At 47.9% G+C, this 20,149-nt stretch overlaps 1 protein-coding gene across 1 annotated transcript; it reads left to right on the forward strand.

Annotated features, from left to right (window-relative positions):
- The first annotated feature begins 9,295 nt into the window (after positions 1 to 9,295).
- Positions 9,296 to 10,123, forward strand: LOC147981835 (uncharacterized). The gene has a single exon (XM_087516124.1). The coding sequence runs from the start codon at positions 9,296 to 9,298 to the stop codon at positions 10,121 to 10,123; it is 828 nt and encodes a 275-aa protein (XP_087372250.1).
- The last annotated feature ends 10,026 nt before the right edge of the window (positions 10,124 to 20,149 follow it).

Raw genomic sequence — 20,149 nt, forward strand, 5'->3', positions numbered from 1 at the left:
TTTCATGCAGATTTATAATAGATAAATAAGCTCTATGGTTTATTGTACATTATTGTTGTGCGTGAAGAGGAAAGAAAATGATTATTTGTCCATCTGCAAAAGGAAATCAGCTGAGTTAGTTCAGTAGAGCTGGTTTTTGGTAGAACGACAAGCTGAGTTAGTTGAGCAGTTGCCAATTTGTAGCGCTCTAGGTAGCGCCCGCTGCCAGATTCGAACAGAGAAAACGGCTCGCGTGCAAAATATAGGCAAAGTGCTCGGCGGCTGGCTCGGCATAAATGCCAGCTCAAATCCTGGGATGATGGGGGGGGGGGGGGGGGGGGGGGTTGACCAAATCGGACTAAGCGCCCCCGTTGTACATGGCCTAATAGTACAAAGGATCTACGACATGGTTGTGCTTTTTTTTGGGGGGGGGGGGGGGGGGGATGATGCAAGAAGGTGGTCAATGGTCAGATAATGGAACCAAGGATCTACGACATGGTTGACCGTTGTATAATGGTTGTGCTTTTGTGAGAGGAAGCGAAGGATACCAACTTGGAAAGCTAGGCAATCATGTCACATGGTTTCTTCAATAAGACAATAGTACCACCAAATGAAAGGAGCAACAAGCTTTTTGTTCAGTATCATGCAACTCTGTAGTTCTCTTATAAATTGCCTCAAGCACAAACAACTAACGACATTGTAAAAACAAATTGGGCGCAACTTTTGGAAAAAGGTGTATGCGAGTATATAACATAAGACAAGCCCATGCAAGTATAGAAATAAGACAATGCATGTGGGGTATGTCCTTGTGTGGCCTGACCCAACAGTCAAAGATAAGAAGTAAAATCAAGGGTGCTCGTATATATGCACTATGAAATTAAAACCTACAACTTCCATGCACCAACGATTTGGGAAAGAAACAAAAGGATATTCAAACAATGTCAGTGGTTTCTTCCATGCCAGCAAGGGAGCATCAAGCTTATAATTAGGCATGTCTCTCTCCATGTAGTGGAAATGGTAGGTGGCTCCCAACACTAGTGCAGAACCAGGCAATAGCACCGGTTCGTAAGGGGCTTTAGTGTCGGTTCGTTAACTGGCACTAAATTGTAGGCACTAAAGGCCCCCCCTTTAGTACCGGTTCAGCACGAACCGGTGCTAAAGGGCAAACACGTGGCACGAGCCAGCTCTGTGGGCGCGTAGGACATTAGTACCGGTTGGTAACACCAACCGGTACTAAATGTTTTGGTGTGTTTTGGTTTTATTTTTTATTTTTACTTTAATTTTGTGTTTTCAATTTAATTTAGTGATTGTTTTACATTATAATTAGCTATTAAATCATTAGGTGATTAGTTTGACTGGATGCGTGTGGATCCTAGCTAAGTCATCAAGTATATGTCATATCCATATTATATATAGTTGATCACCTACTTAAGTGATCGAGGTAATATGGATATGGCATATATATACTTGATCACTTAGCTAGAATCCATCCAGTTGAAACTAATATGTAATTTCTTTCATAAATGATATAATAACTCATCATCATCATCATATTAATTAATATAAAAACTCTTGCATCATATATATCATCACCAACGGTTTTCATAGCAAAGATATCATCGAGTTCAACATGGTAATGATATTATAAGCGTTCATAACACCACAAAAGCAAATCACTCTTTGAGATTAAGTTCAGGACGAAGAACACGGACATGAGAGGACAAGTACTAAGAGCATGAACTAGCTAATTAATCACTCCTGCTGCTCTCTCTCTCTCAGGTAAATTAAATAGCATAGAACATGTATAGCTTTGCTGATTCATCATATTGGAGCATGCAGATGAACCTGTCTCCTAATCGTGGGTTGCGCTTCTGATTGCTGCCGCCTAGTACTTCTCTGTGATCGTTCACAATTTTGCTCCAGTCTTTTATTATTAAGCATTCCTCGCTATTAGAAATCCTGAATGCACTAAAGTGCATTGTAGGATATCTTGGCCGTAAACTAACAATATTCATGGTACCTTTAGTCTCGATCCAATCAGGCACAACATTCATCGGGAGTCCCTGTTGAAGAACATCGTATAGTAACATACTTAGCAATGAAGTTTAGCTTAAAAAAATAATGTATGCAAAAGATGCACTGAGGAAAAATAGTAGAAATCTTACCATCTTTCCTAAATATATGTGACCGTAGTTCAGTACGAACACTATTGGTCGCATGCTTTGAGTACTAACATTTCTAAGTGCAGGAAAGAAATTTGTCTTGACAGCATCAAGATCCTCAAGCCATGAAACATAATGACTTGTCTCCTCGCAGTTTAGATCAGCCCCGGGACAGTGGATGGTCCTGTCTACCAAACGCCGGACATGTTTGCTTGATTGGAAGTAAGCTGTCAATATTAATTGAGATCTATTAATTATTTAACTGGTTCAAATAATCTCATATCGAAGACATAAATATGGTTGAGAAACTCACATAATGGTAGAACTGGAGGCGTCTGCACATCGACCCAGATGTCTCTATTACCTTCAATATCATCTTCCGGATGAATATCAAAGGTGATAACCATATCAGGCTCAAATGCATAGGCCTTGCATAGTGCTTGCCAAGTTTTGCATTCAAAATAGGTGTATGTGTCTGCATTGTATAATTTGACGTTAAAGGTATAACCATGTTTGGTCTTCAAGTAAACTCTTTTTACCTCCATAGTTTCGTTAGGACTGAAACCTATCTTATCTAAGACAAAAATTCTTGCATGGCAGGGGATACGCTAGTAGAATAGTGAAAAATTAAAATTAAAAGGTGAAGCAAAATGAAGCATAAGTCATGCTTAATTACGAAAAAAGACTTGTCGTTGTGACTTACTGTATCCACTTCGAAGTTCTCATCCAGCTTGATGCTGAAGCGTCTATCATCAACTAGATAATTTTGGCCGCATAGGCCGCGCTGGTCTTCGCAGTATTCGCACATAATGAAATCGTGTTCGTCGTCAAACGACATTCCTATGTTCATAGGTGAAACATTAAACACTTATTAGTTCTATTAATTCAACTAATTCTGTTAATTCAACTAATTCAACTAAGCACTTACGAAGAATATACCTAATTAATTGAACTAATTCAACTAACTAGTTCAACTAATTAATTAGATAATGAAATCTCATATAACTAAATTAAATATATATCTAACATATAATTTATATCTAATATCTAACATATATGTTCATATATAGGTGAAACATTAAACACTTACTAGTTCTATTAATTCAACTAAATAAACTAGTTCTATTAATTCAACTAAGCATTTACTAAAAATAAACTAGTTCTATTAATTTCTTACTAAAATAAAGTAGGTAGTTCTATATAGTAATATTTTGATTAGATCATCAAATCTCATATACCTAAATTTTCTTACTAAAAATAAACTTGTTCTATTAATTTTCATACTAAAAATAAACTTGTTATATTAATTCAACTAGTTCAAATAATCTCATATATATACCTAATTAATATCTAGCTATACTAATTCAACTAGTTCAACTTGTTCTAATTCATGTAAAATATATTTGACATTAATATTCAACATATTTTCCATATAATTCATCTAACCATTAACATTCTAACATTATTATCTACGTAATTTATCTAACATTAATCTAAACAACAGAAAATAGAAAATAAGTAAAAACAATGTGTGTGTGTGTGTCTCTGTGTGTGTGTGTGTGTGGTGTGTGTGTGTGTGTCTGTGTGTGTGTGTGTGTACGTACGACCGGGGGGCGGCGGCGTACGGGCAGCGGCGGGCGACGACTGGGGGACGGGCGCGGCGGGCGAGAGGCGGCGGCGACGTACGGGCACGGCGGGGGCGACGGGCCGGGCGGTGACAGTGACGGGCGGCGGGGGCGGCGAGGGCGGCGCGCGATGGGGCGACGGGCGCGGCGAAGAAGTTTGGATCGAGAAGAACTACTGGTGGTCGATGAACTGATTTTTTCGTAGGTTCCATATATATAGGAGGGGTCTTTAGTGCCGGTTGGAGCCACCAACCGGTACTAAAGGCCAATTTTTGCCAGGCCAAGGGGCGGGAAACGGCCCCTTTAGTACCGGTTCGTGCCACGAACCGGTACTAAAGACCCCCCCTTTAGTACGGGTTGGAGCCACCAACCGGTACTAAAGGTTGTGCACTGCCACCGGCGGTGCACAATGTTTAGTCGCACCTCGCCGAGCGAAGGGCAGCCGCACTGGTTTATAAACCCAGCCGCGGCTGCTCCTTCAAGCTTCTCTATATAGCAGGCTTCTGGGCCTAATTAACTAGGGCGCGCTGCCCTGTGAGCCTGCTGGCCCTTCTGAGCCTGCATTTGCACACCCTAGGTCTGGCAGGCCCACTGGGCAGTGCGCCAACAAATTTTTTATATATTTTTTTCTTTTCTTCATTATTTATTTTTGAGTAATTTTTTATATATTTTTTTCTTTTCTGCATTATTTATTTTCTTCTATTTATTTTGAGTAATTTTTTTGTATAGTTTTTTCTTTTCTGCATTATTTCTTTTCTTCTATTTGTTTTCTTCTATTTTCAGTTTGTACACGAAGTGCGTCCAGTTTTTGCCGTGACCCTCTCTACTCTTTCACACATGCTATGCGGGTGAAATGATGATACCATGCCAAGTTTCAACATTTTCATAATTCATTTTGTAGTGATTTTAAATTTCACGGTCATTTAGCTCTCTAAACAATTAGGTAAATGACCAAAAAACAACAAATGATGTTAGAACATGTTGGAAATTGATGACATCGCTTTGAATGCTGCATACTGAACACAAAAGAAGTCCGGAGTTCAAATAAGTTTAAAAAACATTGAAGTGGCCGTGTAACAGATGAGTTCTCGTCCGAAACCCTGATACTCCGAAAGAGTTTGTCCAGTTTGTACACGAAGTGCGTCCAGTTTTTGCCGTGACCCTCTCTACTCTTTCGCGCATGCTATGCGGGTGATATGATGATACCATGCCAAGTTTCAACATTTTCAGGATTCATTTTGTAGTGATTTTCAATTTCACGGTCATTTAGCTCTCTAAACAATTAGGTAAATGACCGAAAAACAATAAATGATGTCAGAACATGTTGGAAATTGATGATGTCGCTTTGAATGCTGCATACTAAACACAAAAGAAGTCCGGAGTTCAAATAATTTTAAAAAACATTGAAGTGGCCGTGTAACAGATGAGTTCTCGTCCGAAACCCTGATACTCCGAAAGAGTTTGTCCAGTTTGTAAACAAAGTGCGTCCAGTTTTTGTCATGACCCTCTCTATTCTTTCGCGCATGCTATGCGGGTGATATGATTATACCATGCCAAGTTTCAACATTTTCAGGATTCATTTTGTAGTGATTTTCAATTTCACGGTCATTTAGCTCTCTAAACAATTAGGTAAATGACCGAAAAACAACAAATGATGTCAGAACATGTTGGAAATTAATGACGTCGCTTTGAATGCTGCATACTGAACACAAAAGAAGTCCGGAGTTCAAATAAGTTATTAAAAATAAAAAAGAGGTGCAATGCTGGTTAATTTGCTTCAAGCCATTCGGAATAGTGTAGACTGCACTGCACATAGCTTAGTGCAATCTATGCTATTCCGCAAGGCTTGAAGCTAATCAACATGTAGGTGAGCATTGCAACTCTTCGTCATTGTCTGTGCACTCATGGCTTATAAACCGCTCATACTGCCTCTCGCTTGGCGAGGTGGGACTAAAACTCAGCTTACAGAGAAACTCTAGTACCGGTTCATGGCATGAACCGGTACAAAAGGTCTTCGTGGGGGGCCCAGCCTGACCATAGCCTGACACAGCCTCATTAGTACCGGTTTGTGGCATGAACCGGTACTAAAGGTTGCCCATGAACTGGTACTAATGATGCCCGCCCGCCTAGCCGTTGGAACCGGCACTAATGGTCACATTAGTGCCGGCTCAAATTCAAACCGGCACTAATGTGCTTCACATTTGACCCTTTTTCTACTAGTGCAATGAGGTGTCACATGCCAAGAAAAGGAAAGGAATAACAATAAATCTTTAGAGAGAGGATTAAAGTAAAGTTGAGATGGACGGGGAGAATTACAGGGGGGTGGATGGTTGGGGGATGGTGGATGTAGGTGCTCATCTCCAAATAACGGAATGAGGAAGGTGGCGGAAGGATCCACGTTGCGACATGGGTGACCGTTATGAAGGAAATATGCCCTAGAGGCAATAATAAAGTTATTATTTATTTCCTTATTTCATGATAAATGTTTATTATTCATGCTAGAATTGTATTAACCAGAAACATAATACATGTGTGAATACATAGACAAACAGAGTGTCACTAGTATGCCTCTACTTGACTAGCTCGTTGATCAAAGATGGTTAAGTTTCCTAACCATAGACATGAGTTGTCATTTGATTAACGGGATCACATCATTATAGGAGATTGATGTGATTGACTTGACCCATTTCGTTAGCTTAGCACTTGATCGTTTAGTTTGTTGCTATTGCTTTCTTCATGACTTATACATGTTCCTATGACTATGAGATTATGCAACTCCCGTTTACCGGAGGAACACGTTGTGTGCCACCAAACGTCACAACATAACTGGGTGATTATAAAGGTGCTCTACAGGTGTCTCCAAAGGTACTTGTTGGGTTGGCGTATTTCGAGATTAGGATTTGTCACTCCGATTGTCGGAGAGGTATCTCTGGGCCCACTCGGTAATGCACATCACTATAAGCCTTGCAAGCATTGCAACTAATGAGTTAGTTGCGGAATGATGTATTACGGAACGAGTAAAGAGACTTGCCGGTAATGAGATTAAACTAGGTATTGAGATACTGACGATCGAATCTCGGGCAAGTAACATACCGATGACAAAGGGAACAACGTATGTTGTTATGCGGTCTGACCGATAAAGATCTTCGTAGAATATGTAGGAGCCAATATGGGCATCCAGGTCCCGCTATTGGTTATTGACCAGAGAGGTGTCTTGGTCATGTCTACATAGTTCTCGAACCCGTAGGGTCCGCACGCGTAACGTTCGTTGACCATATAGTACTATATGAGTTATGTATGTTGATGACCGAATGTTGTTCGGAGTCCGGCATGAGATCACGGACATGACGAGGAACTCCGGAATGGTCCGGAGATAAAGTTTGATATATGGGATAATAGTGTTTGGTCACCGGAAGGGTTCCGGAAATCACCGGAAGGGGTTCCGGATGTTTCCCGAAATGTTTGGGTACGAGAACACTTTATTTGGGCCAAATGGGAAAGCCCACAAGGTTTTTGGAAAGTGCAAAAGGAAGTTTTGCGGAGTCCAGGGGCCAGACGCCAGGGTCCCTGGCGTTTGGGTCCAGACGTCGGGAACCCTGGCGTTTGGCCCTGGAGTCCGAGAAGGACTCTTGCCTTTCGGGTGAAACCGACTTTGTGGAGGCTTTTACTCCAAGTTTCGACCCCAAGGCTCAACATATAAATAGAGGGGTAGGGCTAGCACCCAAGATAGATCAAGAAACACCAAGCCGTGTGCCGGCAACCCCATCCCCTCTAGTTTATCCTCCATCATAGATTTCGTAGTGCTTAGGCGAAGCCCTGCGGAGATTGTTCTTCACCAACACCGTCACCACGCCGTCGTGCTGCCGGAACTCATCTACTACTTCATCCCTCTTGCTGGATCGAGAAGGCGAGGACGTCACCGAGCCGAACGTGTGCATAACTCGGAGGTGCCGTGCTTTCGGTACTTGGATCGGTCGGATGTGAAGATGTACGACTACATGAACCGTGTTGATATAACGCTTCCGCGAACGGTCTACGAGGGTACGTAGACAACACTCTCCCCTCTCGTTGCTATGCATCACCATGATCTTGCGTGTGCGTAGGAATTTTTTTGAAATTACAACGTTCCCCAACACGTTATGTAACAGTTGGGCTTTTTTATTTGCTCTGACATTTGTAGTTAAAAATGGAAACAAAGAACATATTTGTGCCAAGATTTTGGGAGAGTATGCGAAGTATACCAAGCTAGACGATGATGTCGTCAAATTGTTACTTTGCTATCAAATTGAGTAAGAGATAAGAAACTTCTTCTTCAAATCTCAAGCAATCCTTTCTAGTTTCTTCCCCTTAATTTCAATACAAAATCCATTTTGAAATGGTACCTTACAAATCCATTGGTAGATCTGGCTAGCTAGCATGAGGATAGACAAGCATAGACGAGACGACGATGGATGGAATCGTGGATCAGGCGGCAGCATTGGTTGGCCTAGGGACGTACTTGCGGAGCCAAATCTCACGTTGTTCGATGGAGATCTTGACGAGTCCCTCAACGTTGAGCACGAGCTTCACGATCGCCTCCGTCTTGAAGATGATCCGGCCGTACATGGCCGTGTGGCCTCCCTTCGTCTTCTCCATGAGCACCCTCACCACACAGTCACCCCACTTCCTGCACCCATGCATGCAAACCATGAGACATGATCCAGTTCCAATCATCATGGATCATGCATGGAGACATCTTGGTAGATCCATGCGTACAAATAAAGTTAATCAATAGATCGAGTAGTGTATGTCAGTGCACAGTTACTGCCTGAAGTACTCAAAGATCTCCTTGCGGTGGAGGGCATTTCCCTTGGAGAAGGTGATGAACATGGAGCGGCAGTCCTCCGGCAGGGCCACTGGTTGGGAGGTGTAGGGCGCCATGAGCTCCGGCGGGTTGACAATCAGCCCAGTCTCGGACCTCCGGAGCAGGGCGTGCAGGCGTCGTTGAATACGACCTTGCCGGCACCTTCGAGGAAGTGGGAAGACCCTGCGGACGACGAGGTCCTGGTGGAAGGCGAAGAAGCCCGGCTCGATGTGGAAACCGCCTTGCATGCAAAGCGCAGAGATGAGCGGGATGGGCGGGAGTTCAGGCACCTGGTGGCGGAGGCACTCGAGGACGGCGTTGGCCTCTTCTGCGACGACGGCGACGGCGTCGGGTGCCATGGCTGGCACGTGGTGGATGGCGGAGATGATGCCCTGTGTAGGAATATAGGCATTGTATCACATGCGATCACGTAGGATGTTTACTTCCATACTTGCCTCCTCTTGATATCTTTCCTTGTACATAGAGATAGAGTCTTGGAGGTCAAGTATTCTTGTGTATATATGTAATTGCCCTATGGATCAATACAATGCGCTGCATATTCCCAATTATTCAATCCTACATGGTATCAGTTTTCTCTTTCCCGTGACCTCTTTCCGCTGCTCACGCCTGAACCACACCCCCACCTGACGCCCCAGCTGCTACTGTCCTCATCAGCCACCGTAGCCATGGATCCCTTCGGTGACTTCTTCTCCAACCCCGGCTCCAACCCCTTCGCCTCCAACCCCTCCTCCTGCCACTCCACCCCATCTGGCTCCACCCCCAGCTCCAACCCCTTCGCTGACTCCACTCACCCAGCCGCCCCTAGCGCCACCGCCGTGCAACTCATCAACATCCGCAGCCATGTTCCCGTCACCCTTAGCTTCGATGAGTCCAACTTCTCGATCTGGCAAACTTTTTTCCACCTCACCTTCCGCAAGCTCGGTCTCGTCGATCATGTTGATGGGTCGACCAATGCTCTAATGATGTTCGCTGGTGTTGAGTGGACCCAGATCGATCAATGCATCGTCTTGTGGCTCTACATCACCGTCTCTCCTGACATCCTGCACATCATCATCAGGCCCTCCGACACCGCCGCCAACGCATGGACGGTCATCTCTGAGCTCTTCCTCGACAACCGTCTACAGCGCGCCATCTTCGCCAAGCGGGAGTTTCACAACATCGTTCAGGGTGACCTCTCCGTCACAGCCTTCTGCAGCCGTCTCAAGTGTCTCTCCGACACTCTTCGGGACGTCGGCTCGCCGGTCTCTGACCAAGACATGCTGCTGGCTCTTATCAACGGGCTGAACGACGACTTCGGCCATTGCATTGCTGGCTCTTATCAACGGTCACCACGCCCGGCTGACGGCTCTCATCGCCGGTTAGTCCCGCCCGGCCACTGCTGCTCCGACTCCACCACGTCCAGTCGCCCACGGTGCCCCTACTGCGCCCTCTCCCAACGGCGGCCGCAACCGCGGCAAGAAGAAGAAGCAGGCCGCTCCTCCTGCCGGCCCTAGCGGCACGACGACTCCTCTTCCGGACGGACGCAACACCCCAGCATGGCCTCTCGGGGGCTACCCCCTGTCGGGGATGTTCGCAGCCTGGCCCCCGAACTGGCGTGCGCCCGGTGCCGGCCTGCTCGGGCCTCGACCCAGCGCCTCTTCGCCGCATGCGTATGCGGCCCAGCTAGGGCAGGTGGCCCCGCACTGCTACCCCTCTGGTCCCGTTTACCATGGCTATGCGCCGGTCCCGCCTCTTCATCAACCTTCGGCTTGGGACCAAACGCAACTACACGCCGCCCTCAACAACCTCTCCATCAATGGTGGCGGCAGCGCGGCTGACTGGTTCCTTGACACCGGTGCTACCTCGCATATGGCGAACCATCCCGGTATCCTTTCTCACTCTCAACCATATTCTACTTCCACCCGTGTCATCATCGGTAATGGGGATTCTCTCCCGATCACCCACACCGGTGACGTTTCCTTTCCCACATCTTCTTTTCCTATTCATCTTTGTAATGTTGTCATTACTCCTAATATCATTAAAAATTTGATTTCCGTTCGTCGCCTTACTCGTGAAAATCCCATTACTGTTGAGTTTGACATGTTTGGTTTTTCTGTCAAGGACCTTCACACACGACGAGTGACTTTGCGATGTGACAGCCCCGATGAACTTTATCCACTTGCATCCGGGCCTCAAGCTCTCCTTGCTGAGACCTCCGATCTTTGGCACCAACGGCTTGGACATCCGGGACACGCTGCTCTCTCCAAAACATTATCATCTTTTGAGTTTTCCTGTAATAAAGCTATGTCTACAACATGTCATGCTTGTAGGTTGGGCAAGCACGTTAGGTTACCTTTCAAACAGTCAGATTCTCAGGCTAGTTTCCCTTTTGCTCTTATGCATTGCGATGTATGGACATCTCCAATAAAAAGTGTCTCCGGTTTTCTCTATTATCTTGTCATTCTTGATGATTTTTCTCACTATACTTGGACTTTTCCATTACGTCGCAAATCTGAAGTTTTTTCGCTTCTCTCTCATTTTCATGCGTTTGTTGCTACGCAGTTTCAGCGCAATATTCTGAGTTTTCAAACGGATAATGGCAAGGAATTTGATAATAATGCGTCTCGTGATTTCTTTGCTTCTCACGGCATTCACTTTCGGCTTTCTTGTCCATATACCTCTGAACAAAATGGCCGCGCCGAACGCATTCTTTGGACTTTGAATGATAGTGTTCGTACTATGTTATTTCATGCTCATCTTCCTCCTCGATTTTGGGCTGAAGCTCTTAACACTGCCACGTACCTACTCAATCTTCGTCCTTGTCGTCCTCGCCACCATCAAACACCGCATGAGCTTCTCTTTGGTTTTCCTCTTGAGTATCAACACCTTCGTGTTTTTGGTTGTCTGTGTTATCCTAACACCTCTGCCACCGCTCAACATAAGCTTGCACCTCGATCTGCTGCTTGTGTTTTCTTAGGCTACCCTCCTGACCATCGCGGCTATCGATGTTATGATCCCGCCTCCCGTCGCATACTAACATCACGCCATGTCATCTTCGACGAGCGTGTTTTTCCTTTCAGGGAACAGGAGGAATCGTCTACATTGCCGGCCGACCAGGCGCTCCTTCCGATTGACAGCATGGCGCTCCCGTCCATGGCCGCCGGGCCCCCTGGACCTCGGCCAGCCGCGGCCACTCTAGGCCGAGTCTCACTGGCCGGCCGCCATGATATGGTCGCCCCGTCACCACCTCGGGCGTCGTCACCGCCTCGGGCGCCGTCTTCGGCGACTTCTCCGGCCCCCTCTACTTCACCTCCTCGGGCGCCGTCTTCATCGACTCCTCGGGCGCCCTCTACTTCACCTCCTCGGGCGCCCCCAACGTCTTCACCATCCGCTGCCATGTCCATGGCTCCCTCGCCAGCATCGCCACGTTTGGCTTCCACAGCCGCTGGTTCGGTAGCCCCTGCAGCCAATTCGGCTGCCACGGTAGCTATTTCGCCTGGTGTTTCGTCTGCCACGACCGGCGTTTCTTCGCCTACTTCAGCTGCCACGGCGGCGCCGATTGTTGATGCGACCGCCTCTGACGACGACCTCAGCGCCTCGACATCCTCATCGGCGCCCGCACCATGTGTTACTCATGGTGCTCCGTGGTTGTGACCCTCTGCCGTGTCTGTGCACACCATGGCCACTCGTGCTCGACAGGGCATCGTTTAGCCCTCGCGACGCTACGATGACTATGAGCAGGCCCATGTGGCCTCTGTTGCATTGTCACCGCTGCCTGTGTCGGCTCGCGCAGCTCTTCGAGATCCTTCCTGGGGTGCCGCGATGAAGGAGGAATTTGATGCTCTACAGGCCAACCGCACTTGGACCATTGTACCTCGCCCTCGTGGTACCAACATCGTCACCGGCAAGTGGGTTTTCCGTCACAAGCTCAAACCCGATGGTTCTCTTGATCGCTACAAGGCCCGTTGGGTTGTCCGTGGATTCACTCAGCGCGCCGGTGTTGACTTTGGAGAGACATTCAGCCCTGTGGTGAAGCCTGCTACCGTCCGCACTGTACTCCATCTTGCCGCCTCTCGTCATTGGCCAGTCCATCAGTTAGATGTCTCCAATGCTTTTCTTCACGGTGAGCTATAGGAACGAGTTTATTGTGCTCAGCCTACAGGTTTTGTCGACACGGATCACCCGGAGCATGTGTGCTTATTGTCTAAGTCTCTCTATGGACTTAAACAGGCTCCCCGTGCCTGGTATACCCGCATTGGAGATTTTCTTCGCCGGCTTGGTTTCTCCGCGACACTCTCCGACACTTCCCTATTTGTCCTTCGTCGCGGTTCAGACATGGCTTACTTGCTCCTATATGTTGATGACATTGTGCTCACGGCTTCCTCACCGATGTTCCTTCAGTCGATCATCACTGCTCTCAGTGCCGAGTTCAAGATGAAGGATCTTGGACCGCTCCATTTTTTTCTCGGTGTAGCCGTCCAGCGCACAGCTTCGGGTTTCTTTCTCTCGCAAGAACGGTATGCCGAGGAGCTTCTTGATCGAGCTTCCATGTCTAATTGCAAGCCTTCTTCGACGCCTGTTGACACGAAATCCAAGGTCTCAGCCACCTCCGGTGCTCCCGTGTCTGATGCCACCTTCTACCGCAGCATTGCTGGTGCCCTTCAGTATCTTACATTGACTCGCCCGGACATTGCCTATGCGGTTCAGCAGGTTTGCTTACACATGCATGCTCCACGAGATACTCATTGGGGGATGGTTAAGCGACTACTTCGTTACATCCATGGCACCACTTCTCACGGGCTTCAGCTTACTAGCAGTTCCACCATCGACATTGCTGCTTACTCTGACGCTGACTGGGCTGGTTGTCCTGATACACGCCGCTCCACCTCCGGGTTTTGCGTCTATCTTGGTGATTCCCTTGTGTCATGGTCGTCCAAGCGACAACCCACTGTTTCTCATTCCAGTGCCGAGGCCGAATATCGAGCTGTCGCCAATGTTGTTGCTGAATGTTGTTGGCTACGTCAACTCCTTGGAGAACTCCATTGCGTCATTGAGAAGGCCACGGTGGTATTTTGTGATAACATCTCTGCTGTTTATCTATCAGCTAACCCTGTTCATCATCGCCGCACCAAGCACATCGAGTTGGATATTCATTTTGTCCGTGAGAAGGTGGCCTTGGGACAGTTTCGTGTTGTTCATGTCCCGACTGATCATCAACTGGCCGACATCATGACCAAGGGTCTTCCGACTACTTCATTCAAAGCTTTTCGCAAGAGTCTTGGAATTCACTCTGACGACGCTTCGACTGCGGGAGGGTGTAGGAATATAGGCATTGTATCACATGCGATCACGTAGGATGTTTACTTCCATACTTGCCTCCTCTTGATATATTTCCTTGTACATAGAGATAGAGTCTTGGAGGTCAAGTATTCTTGTGTATATATGTAATTGCCCTATGGATCAATACAATGCGCTGCATATTCCCAATTATTCAATCCTACACCCTGGTCCAGCCACACCAGGAGCGCCACCGTGTTCTGGGCTTTCTCCGGGCTGGCGCACACGGACAAGAACCTCTCGTGTGCCTGCCATGCGACGCTGTACATGTACAGCACCTCGCGCACCATCATTGCGGCCATGGATGCTCTTGCACCGGCCGGCCGGAGAAGAAGCGATGGATGGCTAGCCTGAGAAGAGAAGCTAGCAAGAGAGGAGCGAGGAAGGGGTGATGGGTCGATGGGGAATGGACCGGTATTTTGTAGCTGCTCCTGCCGGTGGAAAGTTTAATGAGGTGCCAAAAATGGGCTAGCGGGAAACAGCTCTCTTTGAATCAGCTTCGAACGCCAGCGTGTAGACGTAGATGCTCTTCGTTCGTTGGCCGGGTTTACATCCTTTTTTTGGTTTTTAGTTCGTCTTACATCCTAAAACGTATACATATGTTGTTGCTTAACAATTTTGGATGGGGCGCAGCATTTGTATGTCGTCTCCTATGTTGTCACTTTCATAAACTAGTGGGCATTTATTTATTATATACTTAAAACGATAAAAAAGTAACGGCTAAGATTTACTGCCTTATAGCTATCTATCTATCTATCTATATCTATATTTATATCTATATCTATATCTATCTATATCTATACTAATTAGCGACTCCCAAGTAATTACCACGTTAATCGGACTTTATGAGCCGTTTATGTGGTGGGACCGAACTATTATGGTGTAGATCTATTGATTTTTTTTCTTCAAAAAAAACAAACCATGGGACCGCAATCGTAGTCTATCTTTCCTTCAAAGAAAAAAAAACTTATTTTCTCTTTCTCATGTCAATTGTAGCGATCGAAGTCTCTCTTTCTTTCAAAGAAAAAAAACATGGGGCTGCAATTGTACGCTATCTTTCCTTCAAAGAAAAAAAATCCATATCCCTCTTTCTCATGTCTCTCTCTCGATCTCTCATGTCCCTCTTCCTCTCTGATGTTTCTCTTCATCCCCAGATGCAAAATTCCGCTGCTCCTACCAGAAATGAACCGGCCTACCTCTCCATATTCATGTCCTCCACATGCTCCTCAACGATGTGGTGTTTGAATCTGAGATCGCCTCCGTCTCAAGCATATGCTCCTCCTCCCTGCAGGTTTGCTATTGTAGATCCGTTTGACTAATCCACTGCAGAAATTACTTGCAGGAGTACTTTTATGGTTTTCTCGGCCTCGCACCCAGTACCGATCTAGACCTGCTTGCCATAGCTAATGATCAAAGTCTCACCTTCTCATGGCTTCGCCAACCCATCCTGATTGCTCGAGATTGCAGCTGCCGCCTTCACTACTGGCCTGGTACGAAAGAGCATCTTCAAGTTAGATTTTTTTTCCCCTCACATGTGGTCCTGTGGCACCAAATTGAGACTATATGTTTGTTTGACCCAGCATTTGTGATCCTTTAATGGTAGTTACAGAATGTTTCCGTAGGATAGCCTTGGATTGATATATAATCAGAAAGTTATAGGATCACTTCGTAGTTTTTTGGACTGAAATAAATCATGGCAGCCATCTACTTAGCTTGGTTTGGTTTTGGTCTTATATTTCTAGTAGAGACATTATTCTTGGTGGCCAGGGCAGGCCAGGCCGATGGATCACCAACACCGCCAGAGATTATCACGAGGTCACCATTACTTAGCAACTCATGCATGCTGGCTTCATCTCCTGACCTGCATCTGCCTTAGCAAATGGCGACCAAGAGGTAATACCATCGGCTGCTTTGGATAAATATGCCCGAGTTTTGCTGCTCATGCCTAACCTGTACCGCTAGACCATTGGATTGACTGGATATCAAAAGATAATTATATATTCACACAATAAATTACATGCAGAGTTGCAGACTAAGTTTGGTAATATGGGAATTTCAGCTTGCTATATTTATGCTCATGAGTCATGAGTGCACCCTGGAAATAGAGCTGAAAGGGGCGGAATCCCAGTGATCACCAACGAAGAGTACTACCAACAAAGTATACGGTGGTCAAAGACTCGAACTGTGGTGATCCTCCAGTTTCTCAAGATAGTTTACGAAACTAACTATTCGTATATCTTTTTCTTTAAAATAATGATGCTTTGCTTATCTTCTAAAATCTTGCAAGGCACAACCTTCCTTGCCCTCGCATGCAAGCAGATTAATCTATATGTTGTTGATTGTAAACGTGAGCCCAAGCAGGATGTAGATCCAGGCCGTCGCGTGCCTCAGCCTCAGCTGCTGCATGGCCAGCACATAGGCGTGCTCAGCTCCAGCAAACCCATCCTCGAGTATACAATAACAAAGGCCTGCCTCAGCTCAGAGCATGGGCGTGCTCAAGTTTGTTAAACCGATCCTCACGTATACAATCACAAAGGCCGCCCCCACCATTACCGTGGTATGTGCTGCCTATGCCCTGTGGAGTTTGTGCTGCTGTACGCCCTCCGGCTTGCGTGTGAATGCCATCAGGAAGATGCTGATGGCGAGATCAATGACCAAGAGGTGCCCCCGGGACAGGCAAGGACGCACTGAGGCGAGTGGAAGACAGGGGTTGTACCGATCGAGCAAGCTGGATGGTGCTGAAGGTGGAAGACATGACCAGGGTAGTGTTGTGGCTAGAGTTGGATCGACGATGCCGGGTAAGTGACCGGGCACAAAGATAGTGACTTCAATCTATCCTAGCAGTTAAGGTGGAGCCTCCCACTTCGCTGCATATCTTGGTTTTTTTGACCTACTGTATCTCTTAAGCCAATGAATTCCAAGTTGATTAATGCATGTATCGAGGAGAACTTGCAGTCTAAACAAGATATGACGGCCGCCATCATCGCAGCCGTCGGAGTCCTCCTACAATCAGTGCGGTGCTTAACATTATAGTAAGAAGATATACATACACGCCCACAACGCGTGACATGTCTAACAGTAGCATCACATAGTGTACGTCAACAACACAACTGGTGTCATCTATTTTTGTATATTTTGTTAGTAGTCACGTTCTGGTAATCATGTATCCGTTCATATTTTGGTCTGAACACCGGACAAATTTTAATTCTATTGTATCACCCTCTTGCCGTAAATTTTATATCTTTTGTCATTCATGAATTCATGTTCAGTGGTGTTTCATTTTAACATGTTTGCTTTTAGCTAAAGTGGCATCGCATTGCTGGAATTAGTCCTATATGCGTGTGCACTATCAGAGTTGGAAGGATGGCATGCCATTTGGGCACGCAATGATAGTGATTAATATTACTCAAAGTATTACCTATGCTTCTGATATTCTCAGGATCTGCTGGCAGGGAGTCCTTACTGTTGAGTATGATATTTGTGCATATATATTATCTTTTGTACATTAGGCCCACCTATCTAGTTCATTGTATAGATTGAGGTAGAGACCCCATCCTGTACTTATATATACCGTGCACATTGCATCGAGTCAATACATCATGCAATCATCACATCTTACATGGTATCAGTTTTCGGGTTCTAACCCTAACCTTCCGCCGCCGCCGCGCGTCTCCTCCACGCCGCCGCCGCCGCCGTTCGCGCGCCCTCCACGCCGGCCGCCGCTTAGCCTTTTGCCGCCGCCGCGCGTCTCCTCCGTGCCGTCGCCGCCGCCGCCTCCTGCTGCCTCCCGCGTCGATACTACGGAAAATCCGTGCTTGTGGCGATCCAGATCAATCCCTGTGTGCTGCTGTGTACGAGAGCTAGTTTGATTGATTAGTTCAATCCAGGCTAGAAGTGCTCCTACGTTCAAAGTACTAGTACACGTGAAAGGAAGATTCGATCAGCAGTCTGGCCCCGTGTCGCTCGCGTGTTGCCATCGCCACGCCGCTGCGATCGCCCAGCCGCTTCCCGCCGCTCGCATCGCCAGCCACCCGCCAACTCGCTCGCTCGCTTGCCGCATCGCTCGTCGCCCACAACCGAGCTGCCAGCCGCGCATCGCTCGCCCGCTCGCCTGAAGCCGCTGCCGCCGCAACACCCGAGTCGCCCGATCCGGGCCCGCCTGATGGCGTCCACCAGCCCGTCCGCCACCGCCTTTGTCGTCCCGCTGACGGCACCCTCTGATGTGGCTCCGCCGCCGGTGTCCTACGGCGCGGCCCCGCCGCCGCTGGAACTCTCCGGCCAGTCCTGCTACAGGCCCTCTGGCGCGGCTCCGCCGCCCGTATCCTACGGCGCGGCCCCGCCGCCGCTGGCGCTCTCCGGCCAGTCCCGCTACGGGCCCTCTTGTGCGGCTCTGCCGCCGGCATCCTACGGCGCGGCCCCGCCACCGCTGGCGCTCTTCAGCCAATCCGTTGTCGCCCCGCCGTCGGCGCCGCCTCTGTCCGTTGACCCTTTGCTGTTCCGCGGGGTGTTTGCCGCGTCCGCGCCCACGTACAGGAATCCTACGTACGGGGCTCTGTCCGTGTACGGGTCTCCCGGATACTGGTGGGGGTCGTCAGCGGGCCAGCAGGTTTTTCCAGTGGGCCATCCGGCCTACCCGGCACCGCAGTCGCAGCCGGAGCTGCTACCCATACCGTATGGAGAGTACCCACCACCGCAACCGAGCGGCGGCTACGGTCTTCCCATGGCATCTCCGTCCCCCTCGCCGGCCCTGCCGCCGGCGCCCTGGGACCCGGTGCTCCTCCCCGCCCTGCATGCCGCTCCTACGCCGAATAACTACACTGGAGGCGGTGATTGGTACATGGACACCGGTGCTACGGCTCACATGTTGGCTCATCCTGGTAACCTTGCCTCCTTCCCTCCTGTCTCCACCGACCGCCGCATTATTGTCGACGACGGTTCCACACTTCCTATCACACATATTGGTCACACTTCTTTTCCTTCTAGTTCTACTCCATTATCTTTGTCTAACATACTTGTGTCACCTCATCTTATTAAGAATTTTATTTCTGTTCGTTGTTTCACTCGTGAAAATCCTGTTACAGTTGAATTTGATGAGCTTGGTTTTTGTGTCAAAGACGCTTGAACCAGGATGGTACTTCACTGATGTGACAGCCCCGACGAGTTATATCCGGTGCACTCGCCTTCATCCACCACCACCGCACCGGTTGCTCTCTCCACTGGCGTTGATCTCTGGCACGCTCGCTTGGGTCATCCCAACCCCGTCACACTTCGTCATATTCTTAGAAGCTTCAGTTTCAGTTGCAACAAGATCGATGAACACACTTGTCATGCCTGTCGACTCGGCAAACATGTTCGCCTGCCGTTTACTAATTCCACCACCATTGCTTCTTTTCCTTTTCAGTTGATTCATAGCGATGTGTGGACTTCTTCGGTTCCCAGTAACTCAGGCTATTTATATTATCTGGTCATTCTTGATGATTATTCTCATTATGTGTGGACTTTTCCTTTGCGTAAAAAGTCGGATGCACTCTCTACCTTGACGGCCTTTTACTCCTATGTCCGCACGCAGTTTGGGCGTCCCATCCTTGCGCTTCAGACGGACAATGGAAAAGAGTTCGACAACCTCGCTTTCAGCACTTTTTTGTCACATCACGGCACAATTTTCCGCCTCACATGCCCGTACACTTCACAGCAGAACGGTCGAGCCGAACGCGTCCTTCGCACTCTGAATGACTGCGTTTGCACGCTCCTGTTTCATGCCAATGTGCCGCCTCATTTCTGGCCGGACGCACTCGCCACTGCATCACGTCTTCTTAACATTAGACCCTGCCGCCCACGGTGGAACTACGCACCTCACCATCTTCTCTTTGGTACACCGCCGTCTTATGACGACTTGCTTATTTTTGGGTGCCTTTGCTATCCCAGCACTGCCGACACTGCTTCTCACAAGCTTGCACCTCGATCTGTCGCTTGCATCTTCATCGGCTACCCCTCCAACTCCAAGGGATATCGGTGCTACGATCCCGTCTCCCACCGTGTGTTCACCTCCCGGCACGTTTACTTTGATGAGCATGTGTTTCCGTTTCATCAGGTACGCCCGGCTGTTCCTCCCGCCACTGGTGACGCAGGCTCCTCGACGCCTCTCCCAGGGCGCTAGCGTGCCTCTCTTGGCCCGCCCCTGGCTTTGAGGCGCGCCCCCCGCA

Source organism: Triticum urartu, chromosome 3A (assembly GCF_056163025.1).
Source record: "Triticum urartu cultivar PI428250 chromosome 3A, HENAU_Tu73, whole genome shotgun sequence".
Taxonomy (NCBI): Eukaryota; Viridiplantae; Streptophyta; class Magnoliopsida; order Poales; family Poaceae; genus Triticum; species Triticum urartu.

Bases quoted from the DNA above. Each gene is read 5' to 3' on its own strand.
- LOC147981835 (XM_087516124.1), top strand. From the start codon at position 9,296: ATGGATCCCTTCGGTGACTTCTTCTCCAACCCCGGCTCCAACCCCTTC.